General features: G+C 40.3%; 1 protein-coding gene across 1 annotated transcript in view; it reads left to right on the top strand.

Moving 5' to 3' along the window:
• Positions 1–17,237, top strand: part of ELL2 (elongation factor for RNA polymerase II 2) — a 76,848-nt gene that overhangs the window by 51,974 nt on the left and 7,637 nt on the right. The window contains exons 5-8 of the mRNA XM_053586316.1: positions 6,253–6,512; positions 11,922–12,046; positions 12,573–12,660; positions 14,650–15,220. Of these exons, the coding sequence (XP_053442291.1) occupies positions 6,253–6,512; positions 11,922–12,046; positions 12,573–12,660; positions 14,650–15,220 (1,044 nt within the window). The remainder of the gene's footprint in view (positions 1–6,252; positions 6,513–11,921; positions 12,047–12,572; positions 12,661–14,649; positions 15,221–17,237) is intronic.

Here is a 17,237-nt window from a genome sequence, read left to right on the forward strand (position 1 = left end):
ATTTGTTCATTCATGTGTTGATGACAGTTATGATTTAATAAAAATTAAGTTAAAAAAATAAATACAAAAAAAAGCCTACACAAGATCTGCTACCGGTACATTTTAGTACATTTTATCTGTTGCTATAACTTTGAAAGTATTCCTTTATTCTGTCCAATACCTCCATTTTACAAATTAGTGTGTTTGACAAAGGAATAGAAGATTCAAACCACCCAAAGATTTTTTTCCCCTCCCAATACACCCCAATGAGAACACTGACCAGTCCGCTTGTCCACAGAAGGATGAGTGTGTGTCCTCTGTGTTAACATTTTTTGCTGTGTTCAGGTGGGCCAGGCGAGGATAGTTTACAGACACAAAACAGACTTTTCAACACCCCAAAACGCACAGACCAGAACTTCGCTAAAGGTACTGAGAACTTTAGAAAACTTGTAAAGTTTCTCATAGGCACTACAAATAATTTGCATACATTTTGGGGGTAATCATAAGAAATTTGAGATTATAAAATTTTAAACGTGAACCAGATTGCACCTCCATTGTCCTAAGCGCCGGCTGCCCTCTCTCCTCGCACTCTCCGCTGCCCTCCCCCATGGTCCCCACCGCCCTCTCCTCGCACTCCCCGCTCCCCCTTCCCCCCACCCCCCCCCAGTGGTCCCCGCAGCCAGCTCTCCTCGCACTCCCCGCCTGCCCTCCCCCGTGGTCCCACTGCCCTCTCTCCTCGCACTCCCCGCTCTCCACCCCCATGGTCCCCTCCGCCCTCTCTCCACGCATTCCCCCCTCCTCCCTCCCACGTGGTCCCTGCTGCCCTCCCGTGTGATGCCTCTGGTGCTCTGCTCAGTCTTTCCCTCCTCACTTTGTCCTTAGTGCTCTGGCCACTCACTGTCACAACACAGTGAGTTTTCTGCCCTTAAATCTTGTTCTCTAGGTTAAATAATCCCTGCTCCTTTTATTTTTTCTTTTTGAGACAAAGTCTCACTTTGTCACCCTCAGTAAAGTGCTGTGGCATCATAGCTCACAGCAACCTCAAACTCTTGGGTTCAAGTTATCCTCTTGCCTCAGCCTCCCAAGTAGCTGGGACTACAGGCACCTGCCACAATGCCCAGCTATTTTTTTTAAAGATGGTGTCCTGAGTTCAAGTGATCCACCCACCTTGGCCTCCCAGAGTGCTAGGATTACAGGCATGAGCCACTGCACCTGGCCAGCCCCTCCTCCTTTTAACTTGTCTTAATATCCCTGTATTCCAACCCTTTAATTGTTTTATTACTCTGGACTGCCTCTGACTCTTCATGTCATAGTTCAAAACTGGGCGTGCTACTCTTAATAAAAGTCCAATCAATTCTAAATATAGGGGAGCTGAAGACGCATATTCTGATGGGCTTCCGTCTGTTTTGATGTTTTTATTGTACTTTGTTGTATCCCATTTTGATCTTTCTCTTTTAGCCTTATCCACTGCCCGCCCTTTCCCATATATTTCTTTTCTTTAGGCAGCTCCATTTATATTTTTTTGCTTCTTTCAGTATCTCAGAACTGCCTGGCTCATTCAGTTCTTTAAAATGTTAGCCAGTCACTCTTTAATACTGTATTTCCCAGCACATATTGAGTGCTTGCTATATACAAGGTATTGGTTAGCACTATGCATGTGGTTATTCAGCTGGATCTCATAATCACCTTTATGAGGAAGGATATGATTCTCTCCCCGTTTCACTGATCAAGTTGCTGGTATCAAGCAAATAGCAAATGATGTAAGTATGGCCTCATTAGCAAGTTGGATGCTTTCCTCAGAACAGTAGGAGATGGCCCTTTAATTTATAGTTGACTATGTCATGTAAAATGACACCTAAAGCTCACCTGTGCCAGCTTCCAGGTACCTGTAGAACAAGGTAGCTTTCCACAGTGTCAGCCTGGGTGGAGGATGGATGAGAACAGTGTTGGTCCCACTGTGGTGTCGTGCAGCCTGATTCCAGGTCTCTCACGGCAGGATGAGGACACGCCCACTCTAAGGGGAAGAAGACCGTGCTCCTGGGAGTCGCCTAGTCTAAGCAGCCAGGCCTGTGAGCGTCTACAACCTTCCTGCTGGCTGAAGAAAACATTATTTTTTTCAGTAATATTTCCGCTTTAGTCATGACATTTACATTAGTCACGAACACTGTTGTATTATAATCCCTCCCCTTTGTTGAAGAATAATTACTAATCGCCACTCCTTACAGTTACGTTTGCTCACTGACTTCTACCTAAATTCTAGAATTTTATTGAATTGCAAATTTTATATGCACTTACATTTATTTATGTGTATAAAGTAACCCAACTAACCTAATTTCTAGGATTCTGTTTCTAATTTCCCAAACTTCTACCCCCACTCTCCCTATTTTTGATGAGTTAGCACATGTTTGAATAACTAGATAAATCATTTAACAAGTTAATTTTCTCTAATATTGAAGAAGGGATATTAGTTCTAACATTCTGTGACTGTTGGGTATATATATTTTGGTGGTAAACTTTTTTAAGAAGTTGGCATCACAAATGCCAAATGGTGGAGATGTATTTCTTTGCACTGAATTACATATTTAACCAAGCAGAGCCACATCATTGTCACAGACCTTTGGGTTTAAATCTTTGGGTTTGTTGTTAGGGATTCTGGTGTAGTTCCACAGAACAGGAAAACAACTGGAAAAGATGGCTACAGTCTCCATGCTTTTTGAAGGACTATTTTAACACTTTGCTTCAGATTGTTTACTTGGTACCATTAGATTGAGGGATAAATACTTTTGCCATCTCATATTAAATGGAGAAACTAGAATCAGACTCCTTGTTATGAAACAACAATTCAGTTATAGTCCCAGATTACCCAGCCCTGTTGGACCCACTGCTGCTGTTTATATAAAGAGCCGAGGGAATTGATTAGCAGTTGGGTCTGGGAAGAGAATTAGGTTCTCCCAGAGGTTTTATTAAAAGGGCTTTTCTGAAGCAAATATAAAAAATAAAAACAAGCCTTTCTTCTGCCCACTTTGAACCTGACATTGTTCTGCTTTATTTTTGTTTCTTTCTTTAGCATCTCATTTCTACAGATATTTATATCAGTGGTGTTTTCTTCATCTATAGCCTCTCTTAAACCAGAGGACTCCTTGTTGAATAGGAACAAAAGGGATGGGGAAGTGATGAACAAGGGATGTTTTGGGTATAATTCACTGGCCCATGTGACTGAGTTGTTCTTTCAAGCACTGGACTGAAAAGAGTTATCCTCTAACTGGGATATCTAAAAGAAAATGAGGGAAAGAGTGATGTGAGTGTATTGGAGGTGGGGGATTCATAGGGACATGATGCCCTAGCACAAGGCTCAGGTGAGGCTCCAACACGGTCCTCTGCCTGAGGGGACTCCCAATTTCTTGTCAGACCTCATACTCACGCCCTCTTAAGAGCAAAGTTAGTTTCTCTCATTTGTCTGCTCCATGCTTGCTTCTGGGAGGGATGGGGTAAGCCCAATAGACTTGGAGACCTGGAGACCTCCTGAGACATTGATCAGAGGTAGATCAAAGGTACAGAGAAGGTAAGGCACCTACAACACAGTGGCAATACTGTCACTCCTGTTTTTATTTTTTTGCCTTGCTGGCTTGAATTTATTCTAAATGACCAGTCCTAGAGTGTGAGCTTAGCTAAAAGACATTCTGTGCCCATGCCTTCTTGGGAAGGGTGAGGGTAGAGAGGGTAGAGAGATTAAGGGGGTGAGGGGGCTCCACAGTTAGCTTGGTTAGGAAAAAAGTGAGGTAAGTGGGTTCCTTTTTTAAGACAAAAGAGGAGTTGGAATTTATATCATTTTCTGAGCCTTTGTGACCTTGATCCTAATTTTTCTTTTAACAAATTCCTATGAAACTTTCAAAGAATGATAATATGTAATATTATGCTATTGCAACTGAAAAGTGGTGGACTGGAAAGTTTGTATTTGCTACAGTATAAACTTCAGTACGTGTTCATGCTCTTGCAACCTAGAAATGTGGGCAAATGTGGATCATGTTGGCTTCTGCTTCTCTGCTTACTTCCTCTCTTGCTGTCATTCACTTAGTCATCAAGCAGTGATTCAGGGTCAGCTGGTGCACTGTGCAGCCACAACCCTGCCCTCACGGAGCTTATAGCCTAATGTGAAGCAAACAGTAGACATTTGTTTATAAAGCCTTTGTTGCAAATAAGTACAAATAGGGAAAGCTGGGTGTTAATCAAATCACAGAACCTCCCAAATGCCAAGTGAGCACTAATGCATTTGAGCATATCCCATTAAAGCCCTCAGTTTTCTCATCTGTGAAGTGGGGTCAGGGTCCACCTTTTCAGGTTACTGTGAAACTTAGTGAGACAGTATGTGGCATATATCAAACTCTCAGCACAGTGTTCCCCATATAATTGGTGCATGGTTAAATGTTTCTTTTCTGTCTGACATTGATGCAACTGAATCTAAATTAAGAAAAATATAGAAAGTAGATTTAAATCTATCTCTAAAACACTAATTGTAATTTAATAGTTTTTCTGATCAGTAGGCAGTGGCCTCTTAATGTTGACTTTCTTTGTTGTACAGTAGTTTGATTTGACATTTGTAATTGATTATGTCCAGCAACACACTAGCTGGTAGAGGTTTTCTGAGAGCATTCATCCTTTTTCTCTTACTGGTGGTAGGGTGAAGTCAGATAGGCTCTCTGACAAGGCCTGGGGAGCCCAGCCTGGACAGAATTAGTATTCAGTAAAGCTCTCACCCTTATAACCTGTTTTCACTCCAGACTGTAGCTTATAGAAGCTGCTTTTACTTATCTGTTATTTCTAGTTGCTGGTTTTGTTCCTAATGTAGTTGCCCCATTGTGTGTGTCATTACCAGATCTTCCCCTCTTTAGCCAGAGCACATAGAGTTAGGGCTTCAAGTGTACTAACTGAGTTAAAGCCTCCACCTCAGAAATCACAAAATGAGGGTTTTAATGTGGCATATGTATACCATGGAATATTATTCAGCCATTAAAAAAAGATGAGACTTTACATCTTTTACATTTTCCTGGATGGAGTTGAAATATATTCTTAGTAAAGTATCACAAGAATGGAAAAATAAATATCCAGTGTATTCCATATTAATATGAAACCAATATATAAAGAATTACATGCTCATATGAACAATAAAACACAAATATAATCTAGTGCAGGGATAGAGGGAAGGTGAAGGGAGGATAACGATTGGCAGAAGGAGGGCGGGCATGAGGCGGAATCTCACCTAATGTGCACACAGGGTGTGTAACACGCCCCTGGGTTAGGGCTCCCGGAAGTAAGAATGATGTAACCTAAAAATTTGTGCCCTAAGATTAATTTGAAATAAAAAATAAAGGAGGGTTTTACATAGTTTTGAGCTACTCTCTGATCCTTATTAAGGAATGGTTCCTGAGGTCATCAGTGACCAGCAGCCAAGACAGCCGCACCTGCACACCAGTGTCCAGGTCACTTCTGCCCATAGAGACGTGGTCTAGAAGGAGCCACTTGCCAGGTGTCAGTGTTCAGCCTGAACAGGCAATGGGTTGACTGCGCGAACAGCCGGCTCACGCAGTAGTGGAGTAAGGGCCTCCTCCGCACTGCTCCCTGTTCGCCCTGGAACCTACTTACCTCTCTAGTCTCCCCTGAGGGGAGAGCTGTTTGCTAGGCTCTCTGAGGGGCTTGGTTGGTTCATTTTATTTTTTGACTCTCAAGATTTGTCATGACCTGTAGAAAAAGACCATCACTAGTGGATGCTGAGCCCTCCTTGTGGCTTCTGAATCTAAAATGATTAAGGTGACACCTCAGTTCAGCCACAGTTATCTTCTCAGTGAGCACCTTCTCAGTGACAGGTGTTTCTCACATCTGCTGTGTTCACTGTGTTCCTTCCTACCTGCTTTTCAGGAATGGCATGTACAGGCAGCACCTGTGGCTCAAAGGGGTAGGGCGCTGGTCCCGTATGTCAGAGGTGGCAGGTTCAAACCCAGCCCCGGCCAAAAACTGCAAAAAAAAAAAAGGAATGGCATGTACAGTACTTATTCAAAAAAAAAAAAAAAAAAGAAAACATTTTATAAAAAAATTTCTTTATTAATATTTTAAGCCATTAAAATGCTTTCTGTTTGCACATCTCTTTAAAGATTGAAACAAAGTGCCCATTATTCCCTCCAGAGATGGCAGGTACCTGAATCCTAGCTCTGGAAACCAAGATGCTCCCTGTATTCTAACTTGCAAACATGTAACAATGTCCTTTCCACTGGACTTTAGGGAAAAGAGTGCAAATTCGGAAAGTACCTCAAGCTGTCTCAGATGCAGTACCTGAGAGGAAAAGGTCAACCCCCATGAACCCTGCCAACACAATCCGAAAGACACACAGCAGCAGCAGTGTCTCTCAGCGACCATATAGGGACAGGGTGATTCATTTACTGGCCCTGAAGGCTTACAAGAAACCTGAGCTGCTTGCTCGACTCCAAAAGGATGGTGTCAGTCAAAAAGACAAGAACTCCCTGGGAGCAATTCTGCAACAGGTGAGGACAGAGGGAGAATAGTCCTTCTGCTTACTTTCTCTTTAAAAAATCCATTTTAAAAGGCTCATGTCGTTATTCATTATTGTTGGGATGGGGAAATTTCAGAACCAGTTTGATTAGTGGCATGTAGTATAACTCCTGTCTATTAAGTTAAATCATCTCATTTTAAAAATTTAATTAAAAACTAGTTGAAACATGAGCATTGTCTTTATTTAGGACAAATCAGATTTTACCCTGAAATTCCAGGCAAGAAGTGTTGGTTGTCTGTTTGTAGTTTTGAATCACCTGACCTGCTACCTTAATTTTCATTGGTTTATCAGGGGTCCTCAAACTTTTTAGGCAGGGGGCCAATTCACTGTCCCTCAGACCATTAGAGGGCCAGACTATAGTTTAAAAAAAAAAAAAAAATACTGAACAAATTCCTATGCACATATCTTATTTTGAAATAAAAAAACAAAATGGGAACAAATGCAATCACACCACCTCATGTGGCCCGCAGACCGCAGTTTGACGACCCCTGGATAGTTGAAGTTGTACAATGCATTTACTGGTCTTCGGTTTATATAAGCCAAAATATTTTGCCTACTATTATAAATAGTTGGGAATTTGTCCTGCCCATATTATTCTACCTTTTTCTTCCACTGGGTATGCCAAGATCAGTCACTTGTCTACATTAAAGGCTGTGAAAGTGTAAAGCAGGGTGTCCAGGCTTTTTTCTTTTCTGCCACACATTGGAAGAATAAGAGTTTTGGGGAGGAATTGTGTATTTACTTCAGATTAAATACACAAACATTAATACAAGCTGATGAGCAGGAAAACAAAAGGTCTGTGTATACTTTTCAAAATAACTGATACCATACATAAGCAAAACAGCCCTCAAAAAATCTGAATGCAGCCTGCTGGCCTCAGGTTGGGGACCCCTTATGTAAAGGGGTCAGTTACTTACCTTATAATCACAAGTTTAAATATAAAATCAGGCCATTATTTTTGTTAAAGCCAGTGATCTATCATACTGTAAATTCTTATATGTTTTTTCTTTTCTTTTTTTTAGCTTCCTATATTTTTCATATTGACTTCAGATCATAAGTGTTGGTTCACATTCAGTTCCACCAAAAATAGTAGTCTCTTTATTTTTTTTTAAAGCAACACATTTTCAGAGTCATTCTTAAATTTTATCATTAAAAAAACTATAGGTTTTTATTTATTATTCAAGAAATAACACTTTCAAATCTGTTTTTTCAACCATCATGTCTAGTTTGGGGTTAGCCAATCCTCAAGATATCTTGGTCAGTTTTAAGGATTTTTATTACATCCTTTGAGCGCTTTTTGAAAACAATTTAAATTCTTTATGGTACATAGCAGTTTCAAGAGCTCAAAAGACAAGATGAGAGAATGAATACAGATGTGAGTGTATATATTTCAGTTTTGGAGAAAGTGGGAAGAGATAGGTTATGAATCACAAAATGATAACTCCATCTCCAGATAGGCTGTGAGTTACCTTCTGTGTCAGGGGAGGAAGGCAGTTCACACGGGCCTGCTGTTGTTGCATGGCGGTAGCTGTGTGATGACATGTGCTGTGTGTGTTTAGACAGACATATCTGAGAATGTAGGACAGTCAACCCTGAGCAGGTAAGACATGGGGGTCATTAGTACTGGTCACTGGAACCCAGAGCATCATCTCATCCTGGCTGCATGCTAAAATCTGCTGAGGAGCTTTTTAAAATGCCAGTGCCTACATTCTAACCTAAACCAACTACAGCCAAGTCTTGGAGACCCAAGGTAGGGCATAGGCACCAATATGGTATAAGGTCCTCATGATTCAAGTGTGTAATATGACTGAAACTTCTGGCCTAGTGAAAAAATAGATAGAAAGCCCAATAACATCTACCTCTTTTTTTTTTTTTTTTTTTTTGAGCATGTACCATTGGTCAAGCACAGTGTTAATTTAATCCTCCCAAAGAATATAGCAGAGGCATATTCAGAACTTTGACTTAAACAAATTTTATATTCCCTTTTCTGAACATTCCTAGCAACTAACAAGAAAAATAAAATGTGTTCCAATGAAACTGACCAAAACTAGGCTTGAAGGTAAAAGAAAAAGAACACCAAGATACATAGATCACCCCCAAATTGGTTATTCTGTCCCTGACAAACTGGTCCAAACAAGTTACCTAAAATAATAAATCCTGTTTTGCTTATGCCAATGGAGTTATTTGTTGATCTGTTATTTGCACAGTAGTTCTCAGCACCCTGTGACATTAAGTCATCCAAGTAGTAGGTTTTCAAAATAAAGTAAGTGGTTGGCTCACAATGAAATTTGAAAGAATGTTTTAAATTTAAAAATGCTTAACATCCACAAGGAAATTTGGTTTAATACTACCAAGTGTATATTAATAAATTTCTTTTTCTCACAATGACTATTTTCCTGAAAAAATAAATTTAAAAAATCAGAAAAATAACTCAATAAAGCTGAATTACGAGTGGTGCCTGTGGCTCAGTGGGTAGGGCACTGGCCCCAGATACTGAGGGTGGCAGGTTCAAACCCGGCCCTGACCAAATTGCAACAAAAAAATAGCTGGGCATTCTGGTGGGTGCCTGTAATCCCAGCTACCCAGGAGACTGAGGCAAGAGAATCGCCTAAGCCCAGGAATTGGAGGTTGCTGTGAGCTGTGACGCCACGGCACTCTACCAAGGGCGATAGAATGAGACTCTATTTCTAAAAAATAAATAAATAAGGGCAGTGCCTGTGGCTCAAAGGTGTAGGGTGCCAGCCCCATATGCCGGAGGTGGTGGGTTCAAACCCAGCGCCAGCCAAGAACTGCAAAAAAATAAATAAAAATAAATAAATAGATAAATAAAGCTGAATAACCTTCTCAATTTTAACATTTGGATATTTGGCTCAAGCTCAACATGCTTTCATTCAGTTCAATTATTAAGTACCTAGAATGCAGCAGACACTGTTCTAAGGGCTAGAATCCCAAAGTGATCCCAACAGACAGTCCCTGCCCTCATGGAGCTTATTCATGAGACAGTTTCACATAGAGTTGGGAACTGAGTGGAGCTGGGGGAGGGATCAGCTACTTTGAGTGGAGAAAATGGGAAACCTCTTTCTCATTTTAGTCAAACATGAGGAAGAGAGAAGAAGATGAGTCAGCATTTCTGGAAGCCTGGAGGAAGAGAAGGTTTGTGTGAAGCAGAGGTTGAACATCAGAGGAGCGTTGCCATGGGCAAGAAGCTTAGGTTTTATTTTGAGTGAGATGGAAAATGATTATAGAGTTTTAGCAATGATATACTATAATTATGCTTTTAATAAGATCACTTGAAATGTCATTGGGGTGTGGAGGGGCAGAGTAAAGGAGAGAGAAAAGAGCCTACTACAGAAATCCAGGCACCAAGTGCTGGTGGTTTGACCTGGTATGGACAGTGGAGATGGTCTGTCAGATTAGGGATATATTTTGTGGGAAGGCTGGCCAGTGGATTGGGTATAGAGAGAGGTGAGGGAGAAAGTGTAATCTGTGATCATGACTAGGTATGTGGCCTGAGCAACTGAATGGATATTGAGCCATTGACTAAAAGGGAGAGACAAGGAGTAGGGATGAAGGGCGAAGAAGGACCAGCATTCTGTCTGAATAGATGCTGTTAGACATGTCCAAACAGAGATGGATGTCAGCAGGTAGTTAGTTATAAGGGTCTGGCATTCAGAGGATAGTCAGAGCTGGAGTTACACATTAGGAATGAGTAGCTTGGACGCCATAGACTTGAATGAAATCATCTTAGGAGGAAATGAGATTGAAGAAAACTAGACAGAAGACAGGCCCTGAGCACTCCAGCATATAGAGCAGCGAGCAAAGGAGACTTGCAACAGGTCCTAAGAGGAGGGAACCAGGATGTCCTGTCACAGAAGGCTGAAGACAGGATTGCTGAGGGGCGGGTGTGGAGTGCGTAGTGCTGAGGTCATAAATGGAAGGGTTGTTGCTTTTTTTCCACTTCAAGAAATCATGTTGTATCGTCTTAATTTACTCACAAATTTGAAGATAAGCCTACTATTTTCTACTCAGCTGAACTGTGAGGGAAGCATAAACTATCAAATTTAATACTACTTTAAAAAGACACAGAAAGAAGTCAGGTTATTATAAAGACCATTCCAGTGGGAAAAGACAGGCAAGAGCACCTTTCTCCCAGCTTTGAACATGGCTGTTGGTTGGGCACATGCACCTGTGCACTTGAGGAGTATACTGAGAATAACAGTCATTTGAGAATTATTTTGGTTTTTGTTTTCATTTATCAGTTTGGGGAATTTCAAAGACTTCAAATAAGTGGTTCTTCAGGAGAATTGGCATATATGGGGAGCAAGCTTGATTGTCAAAAAAAATGACAGGGTTCTCAGAATTGGTACTGTTTGTGATAACAATTTCTGTTGCTGACTAAAGGAAAGTTTTAAACCAGCATTTGGGTTCTGTTTGGTTTCTGCTTAATGCAAGTGATAAAAGGGTTTTCATTGGGACTGGAAAGTAAAGAAGTTAATGAGCAGAGATAAATAATGATATTGGTAATACAGTAGTCCCCTTCTATCCAGGGTTCCACTTTCTGAGGTTGCATTTACCTGAGGTCAATCAATCACTGTCCAATAAAATACTAAGAGGAAAATTTCAAAAATAAATCATTTCCAAGTTTTAAATTGCACATGGTTCTGAGTATTGCGATGAAATCTCAAACTGCCCCCCTCTGTCCTGCCTGCCCTGCACGTGACTCCTCCTGCTGCCGGGTGTGTCCACGCTGTGTGGGACCACCTGTCCCTTAGTCACTCAGCAGCCATCTCACTTATCAGATACACTAGGTCTCAGTGCTTGTGCTCAAATTACTGTTATTTTACTTTATGATGGCCCCAAAGCACAAAAGTATTGATGCTGGCACATTGTTATAATTGTTGTTTTTTTATTAGTTATTATTGTTAATCTCTTACTTTGCCTAATTTATAAATTAAACTGTCATAGGTATGTGTATATAGGAAATGTAGTGTCTGTAGGGCTGGGTACTAAGTACGGTGTCAGACATCCACTGGGGTCTTAGAATGTCTTCCTCTCCCCACACCCTGAGGATAAGAAGGGACTCCTAAGTGTTTTGGATTCCTTTGACTAGAAAAAAAATGATTTTAAAACTATCTTCCTCCATTTTTTTTTTTTAATGAGGGCTTATTATTTGATTAGAAACATGACAAACTGCAATGGCCATTCAGGGGAAAAAAACAGGCATATGTGTATACAGCTTTAATTCCTAAAGTGAAGTTGAATGGCTTTTACTGAGATCTGGCATGTATAAAACCAGCAATCCCTTTGGGGCCAGTTCCTAAAAGTCACCTGTTTTAGGTTAGCAAAATATCTAATGTTTTGTTTTTACACCACATACCAGGTAGCCAATCTAAATCCCAAGGACCTCTCGTATACCTTGAAGGATTACGTTTTTAAAGAGCTTCAGAGGGACTGGCCTGGGTACAATGAAATAGACAGACGATCATTGGAGTCAGTGCTCTCCAGGTAAGTGCTTTCTTCCTTTTTTCTTTCTTTTTTTTTTTTTTTCATTTTTTAAAAAAAATTATAATTATTATGGAGTACATGTGATGTTTTGATACATATACTGTGTCATGATCAAGTCAAGGTAATTGGGATATCTGTGACCTCAAACATTTATCATTTCTTTTTTTTTTTCTCATTTTCTCATTTTATTTTCCATACAAGTATCTATCAGTGGCCGTTATAAATTATCTATGGCTTGATGCTGAGCCTTTTTTTTTTTCTTCCCTTTTTCTTCTTTTTCCTTTAAAAATGATGCAGATTGGGCGGTGCCTGTGGCTCAAGGAGTAGGGCACCAGCCCCATATACCAGGGGTGGCGGGTTCAAGCCCAGCCCCAGCCAAAAACTGCAAAAAAAAAAAAAGATGCAGATAAGTATTTATTTCAATCATTGTTATTTTAGTATTAAAGTTGGAAAGAGAATCAAGGGTAAGCTTTCTATCCTGAAAACTTTAAAATTCTCTCTCGTAACACATATGTGTCCTTTACAGAAAACTAAATCCATCTCAGAATGCTACCAGCACTAGCCGTTCAGAATCTCCAGTGTGTTCTAGCAGAGACGCAGTATCTTCTCCTCAGGTATTTCATGGAGCTGTGGGATCACAGACCTGAGGTAGAGCTATGGGGCCAGCTAGCCAGGTCCTCTGGTGTATAAGAGAAGCTTGCCTGTCCAAAGCTGCACCACTCGGCCTGGGGTTTCGGCCTCAGCTCCCAGCCCACCACACTCTCCACTACATTGTAGTGCTTGTCAGCGTACTTAGTGTGTACCTTGCTTCCATTTTTTAAGTTTACATTTCATTGTAGATTTTCTACTTTTCAATTTGGTCATGAACTAGAAGACATATCGAGTGCCCTATAATTCTCAGATGATGTGGAAAACTGAAGATATTTAATTTTGTCTGAAACACATTTCAGAAAAAATATTCTTGCAGAAATAAGTGAAAAGCAATAGCATTTTCATATGTTTTCTTACAGGCTTTTTCAATTTGATCTTTGTCAGAATACTCCCAATCAGATTACTCTCCAGTTTAGAGTTTCCCCCAAGAGATGAGTTCATCCTGGAAAAAGGCAAGGAGGTCCTGGGCAGTTCCAGAGTTCCAGCCTACTTGGAACTGGCCCAAGCCTCAAAACCCTCTCAGTGACCCAAGTGCTTTGGATGGACTTTGGGACATAGTCTCAACCCCAGTGCCACGGACACACTGTCCCCTCTTTCTCTGTACCCTACTCCCAAGAATTAGGGAAAAGCAGATAGATGTGTGGACAATAGTAAACATGTCCTGAGCAAAAGTCTTATGTCCTGAGAAAAGGCTAGAAACCTACTGTGAGGACAGAGAGGAAGCAAAATGTAAAGCAATTCTGTCCTCACTTGTACATGTGTGGAGGCCTCACTTTTAATGCCAATGATTACAAAACTGTTTCTATTCTGATCAAATTATATACTGGGTGCCAAACAGATGGTGTTAAATTCAAAACAGAATAAAGTAATGCATTGATTGTTTTCTTTCAAGCTAATAATATAAGCCACAGCATTACATTTAAACATAAATATAAATTTATGTTTTACACTTTTCAACTGTCTAAATTTCCCTTTTAATTTAATAAGCAGCTGTCGTTGTTGCTGGATTGGGCTAGTATTAGCATAATTTTCTTTAAAGTACTAACACATCATTTTAATGGACCAGTTATTAACACTTATCTTGCAATCTGATGAGGAGACATGTAAGGGTAAAACAGTTAAATAGCATTGCAACAGTAATGGAGATACTTAGAGAAACTACCTGAAAGTGCTGACTGTTCTGCTCTAAGACAGATGAAATGATAAATGACAGCCAAAATATTCACAACTGGAGCATTTAGCACATTAGAGATTAAAATAAGTGGAAGCTTACCACCTTTTACCTAGCTGTGTCAGTTCTCACAGAGTCAAAGGAACAAATTGCTTTCTCTTCTCATGTCACATAACTAGTCAACCATGGCCAACACTGGAAAGCAGCTGCCTTGTTTAATACTCCCCTGAATGGTGTAATCCACAGAAATCAGCAGTCTCTCTTGGACAGTGGTTCTCAACCTTCCTTATGCCTCCTAACTTTAATATAGTTCCTCATCTTGTGACCCCCAACCATAAAATTATTTTCATTGCTACTTCATAACTGTAACTTTGCTACTGTTATGAATCGTAACGTAACCATCTGATATTCAGGATGTATTTTCATTATTACAAAGGGGTCGCGACTCACAGGTGAGAACCGCTGCTCTAGGAACTTAGGCTGGGGCTGTGTGATTGGAAGGAATTGAGTAAACACTCCAGGAAACATATGTTTGCCAGATTCTGCCTTTTGACATTAGACATGAAGATTTACCTCACTTTTGGCTGTTTTTGTTGTTTTTTGTTGCTTTGGGTTTTTTGTTATTAGTTATTGGGATTTTAGCTTAAGCTAGAGAAAGGTGAACACAACCCTGGTAATAGTAGTAGGAGTGAGGTTATTCTGCTGTTTAGCCATTCATATCTGTATTGAATTATTTAACTTCAGTGAAAACTCACTCTTTTTTTTTTTCTCCCTCCCTCAGAAACGTCTTTCGGATTCAGATTTTATTGATCCATTAATGAATAAAAAAGCCCGAATATCTCACTTGACGAACAGGGTACCGCCAACACTAAATGGTCATTTGAATCCCACCAATGAAAAATCCACTGCAGGCCTCCCACTGCCCCCTGCAGCTGCCGCCATCCCTGCCCCTCCACCGCTGCCTTCGACCCTTCTGCCTGTCTCACATTCTCTCCAGATTGTAAATTCTAACTCCAATTCCCCTAGCACTCCAGAAGGCCGGGGGACTCAGGACCTGCCTGTCGACAGTTTTAGTCAGAATGGTAATATCTATGAGGACCAGCAAGACAAGTATACCTCTAGGACTTCTCCAGAAACCTTACCCCCTGGGTCAGATCTACTAAAGTGTCCAAAGCCTATGGAAGAAAACCATTTGATGTCTCACAAAAAATCTAAAAAGAAGTCTAGAAAACACAAGGAAAGAGACCAAATCAAAAATCAGGACATTGAGACTGTCGAGGAAAAGGAGGAAGACCTTAAGAGAGAAGAGGAAATTGCCAAGCTGAGTGACTCTAGTCCGAATTCCAGTGGAGGTTAGTTTACCTTTGTAAACTAACTACATGTGTCAGATGAACTGGGAGAGCGTATTATTGTGAGTTTGCAATTATATGGTCTATAATTAGTAATGCTTTTTTAGCAAGTGTCCTTCCATTTAATTAAGTTTATTACTATTAATAACTTAAGATTTTTAATGTTTTAGGGTTATGCTTTTGAGGAATTTTTTTCTCATTTTGTACCAGTCATTTTCAGTCTCTTTTTAGCTAGCTATTAAACATGGTTTCTGTATTTATTAATAAAGAAATGGCATTTGAAATTCACCCTGTCATCCTCCAGAGACTCCCTTGTTTTGTTTTTTTTTTTAGAGTCTCACTTTGTTGCCGTGGTGTCACAGCTCACAGCAACCTCCAGCTCTTGGGCTTAGCCTCCCCAGTAGCTGGGACGACAGGCACCCGCCAGAACATCCAGCTATTTTTTAACTGCAGTTTGGCTGGGGCCGGGTTTGAACGTGCCACCCACGGTATATGGGGCCGGCGCCCTACCCACTGAGCCACAGGTTCTTCCCGTGACTCCCTTTTAGAAGGTGGACTTTGATGCTTTTTTTCACGTCTGTTATGATGCTCTGTACAGTACAACCTCAGCATGACCTAGTACATGCTGTTGCTGAACTTGATTAACCAGGCACACAATTATCAGTAAAAATGTTCATTTCCTTCTTTTGCTAAGAAACAGGGTCACCCCCACTTTAATTAATATTAGCACAGGGGAAATGTCAATTTTTTTATAAAACAGGCAAACTAAAAGTACATTTGCAGATCCTCATAACATCATCATCATCATCATTGGGAGTAAAAGCAATCTGTCTTTTGCAAGGCTATTAGCTGTTAGTAGCTTAAGAGATCTTAATTTTTTCATTTTTGTTGTGTGTGTTTTTTCCTCCAATTTTGAGAGTCCTATTTTAGTGAACTAGTATCAATTATTTTATAAAATTAATCATTTCAGGCTTTAGGGAGCTTAAAAGCCAAATAGACACTTAAAGAAGCTTAAAATAATGCTTTCTTTCTAAGGAAAAGCTAATCAGTAGAAAAACTGCTTACTGGGGTGTACTAATCATTAAAAACTAACAACAAAATCAGATTTTCTTTTTCTTTTTTTAAGTTCTCTTTAAAACTCGATGTCTTACATGCCAGCACCTCATAGAAGATTCAGGCGCATCATTCTGTGTCGCTGCTGATTTTTAAGCCAGAATCATTAAGACAAAATTCACCAGAGAAACACAACTTTAATGAACAGAGTTTTAAGGAGTGTTATCTTTATGTATTTTGCCCATAACATTGAGAGTTTATAATCCTTAGATTTAACTGCCCAGCTTTGCCATATGAGAGAAGCTCTAATTATTTTCTTTTAGTGGTACTTTAAAGAAGGAGTTGTAGAATAATATGATACAGTGCCTTTATTCACCTGGATTGGGTGTATTGTATATCACAGCGTATCTTTTGAAGTATTTCAATTAGTATACTATATAATGGCCCAAGAAAGAGGTAGGGTAAGCTTTTTCCCTTCAATCCTCTTATAGTTGAATTTGTCAAGTCAGGAAAAGACATGGAGGAAAAAGTAAAATTCCATATTCGGAGTTTATAAGCCAGTGGGTACACCCCACTCTCCAGACTTCCCTCCCTCAGATGGTGGTGCTGAGTCAGAGGCTAGTGTCAGAAGGACTGGGTTGCAGCAGTTGAGACAAACAGCAAAGATTTGAGGGTTCTCAGAGTAGGAGACTGGAAAGCAGACCTGGTCTGATCTCTTTGAGTACTTTACTGAGCATAGTACCTTTCAGAGCCAATTGAGACTATTCCAAACCTACCTCCCCTGCATCTTTTGGCATCTATCTGGTGTCTGTGGCAGTGGGGAAGCCAGTTGACCTGTACTTGACACCTTTTCCTTTAAGCTCAGGCTGTTGTAAAAGTGTCCTCTTACTGAAGGCTACATGAAACACACACAGTGAACAAATGCCTACAGAATCTATATCATTTGTTTAGAGTACTTTGTCCTTTA

This window comes from Nycticebus coucang, chromosome 1, assembly GCF_027406575.1.
Source record: "Nycticebus coucang isolate mNycCou1 chromosome 1, mNycCou1.pri, whole genome shotgun sequence".
In the NCBI taxonomy this organism is placed as follows: Eukaryota; Metazoa; Chordata; class Mammalia; order Primates; family Lorisidae; genus Nycticebus; species Nycticebus coucang.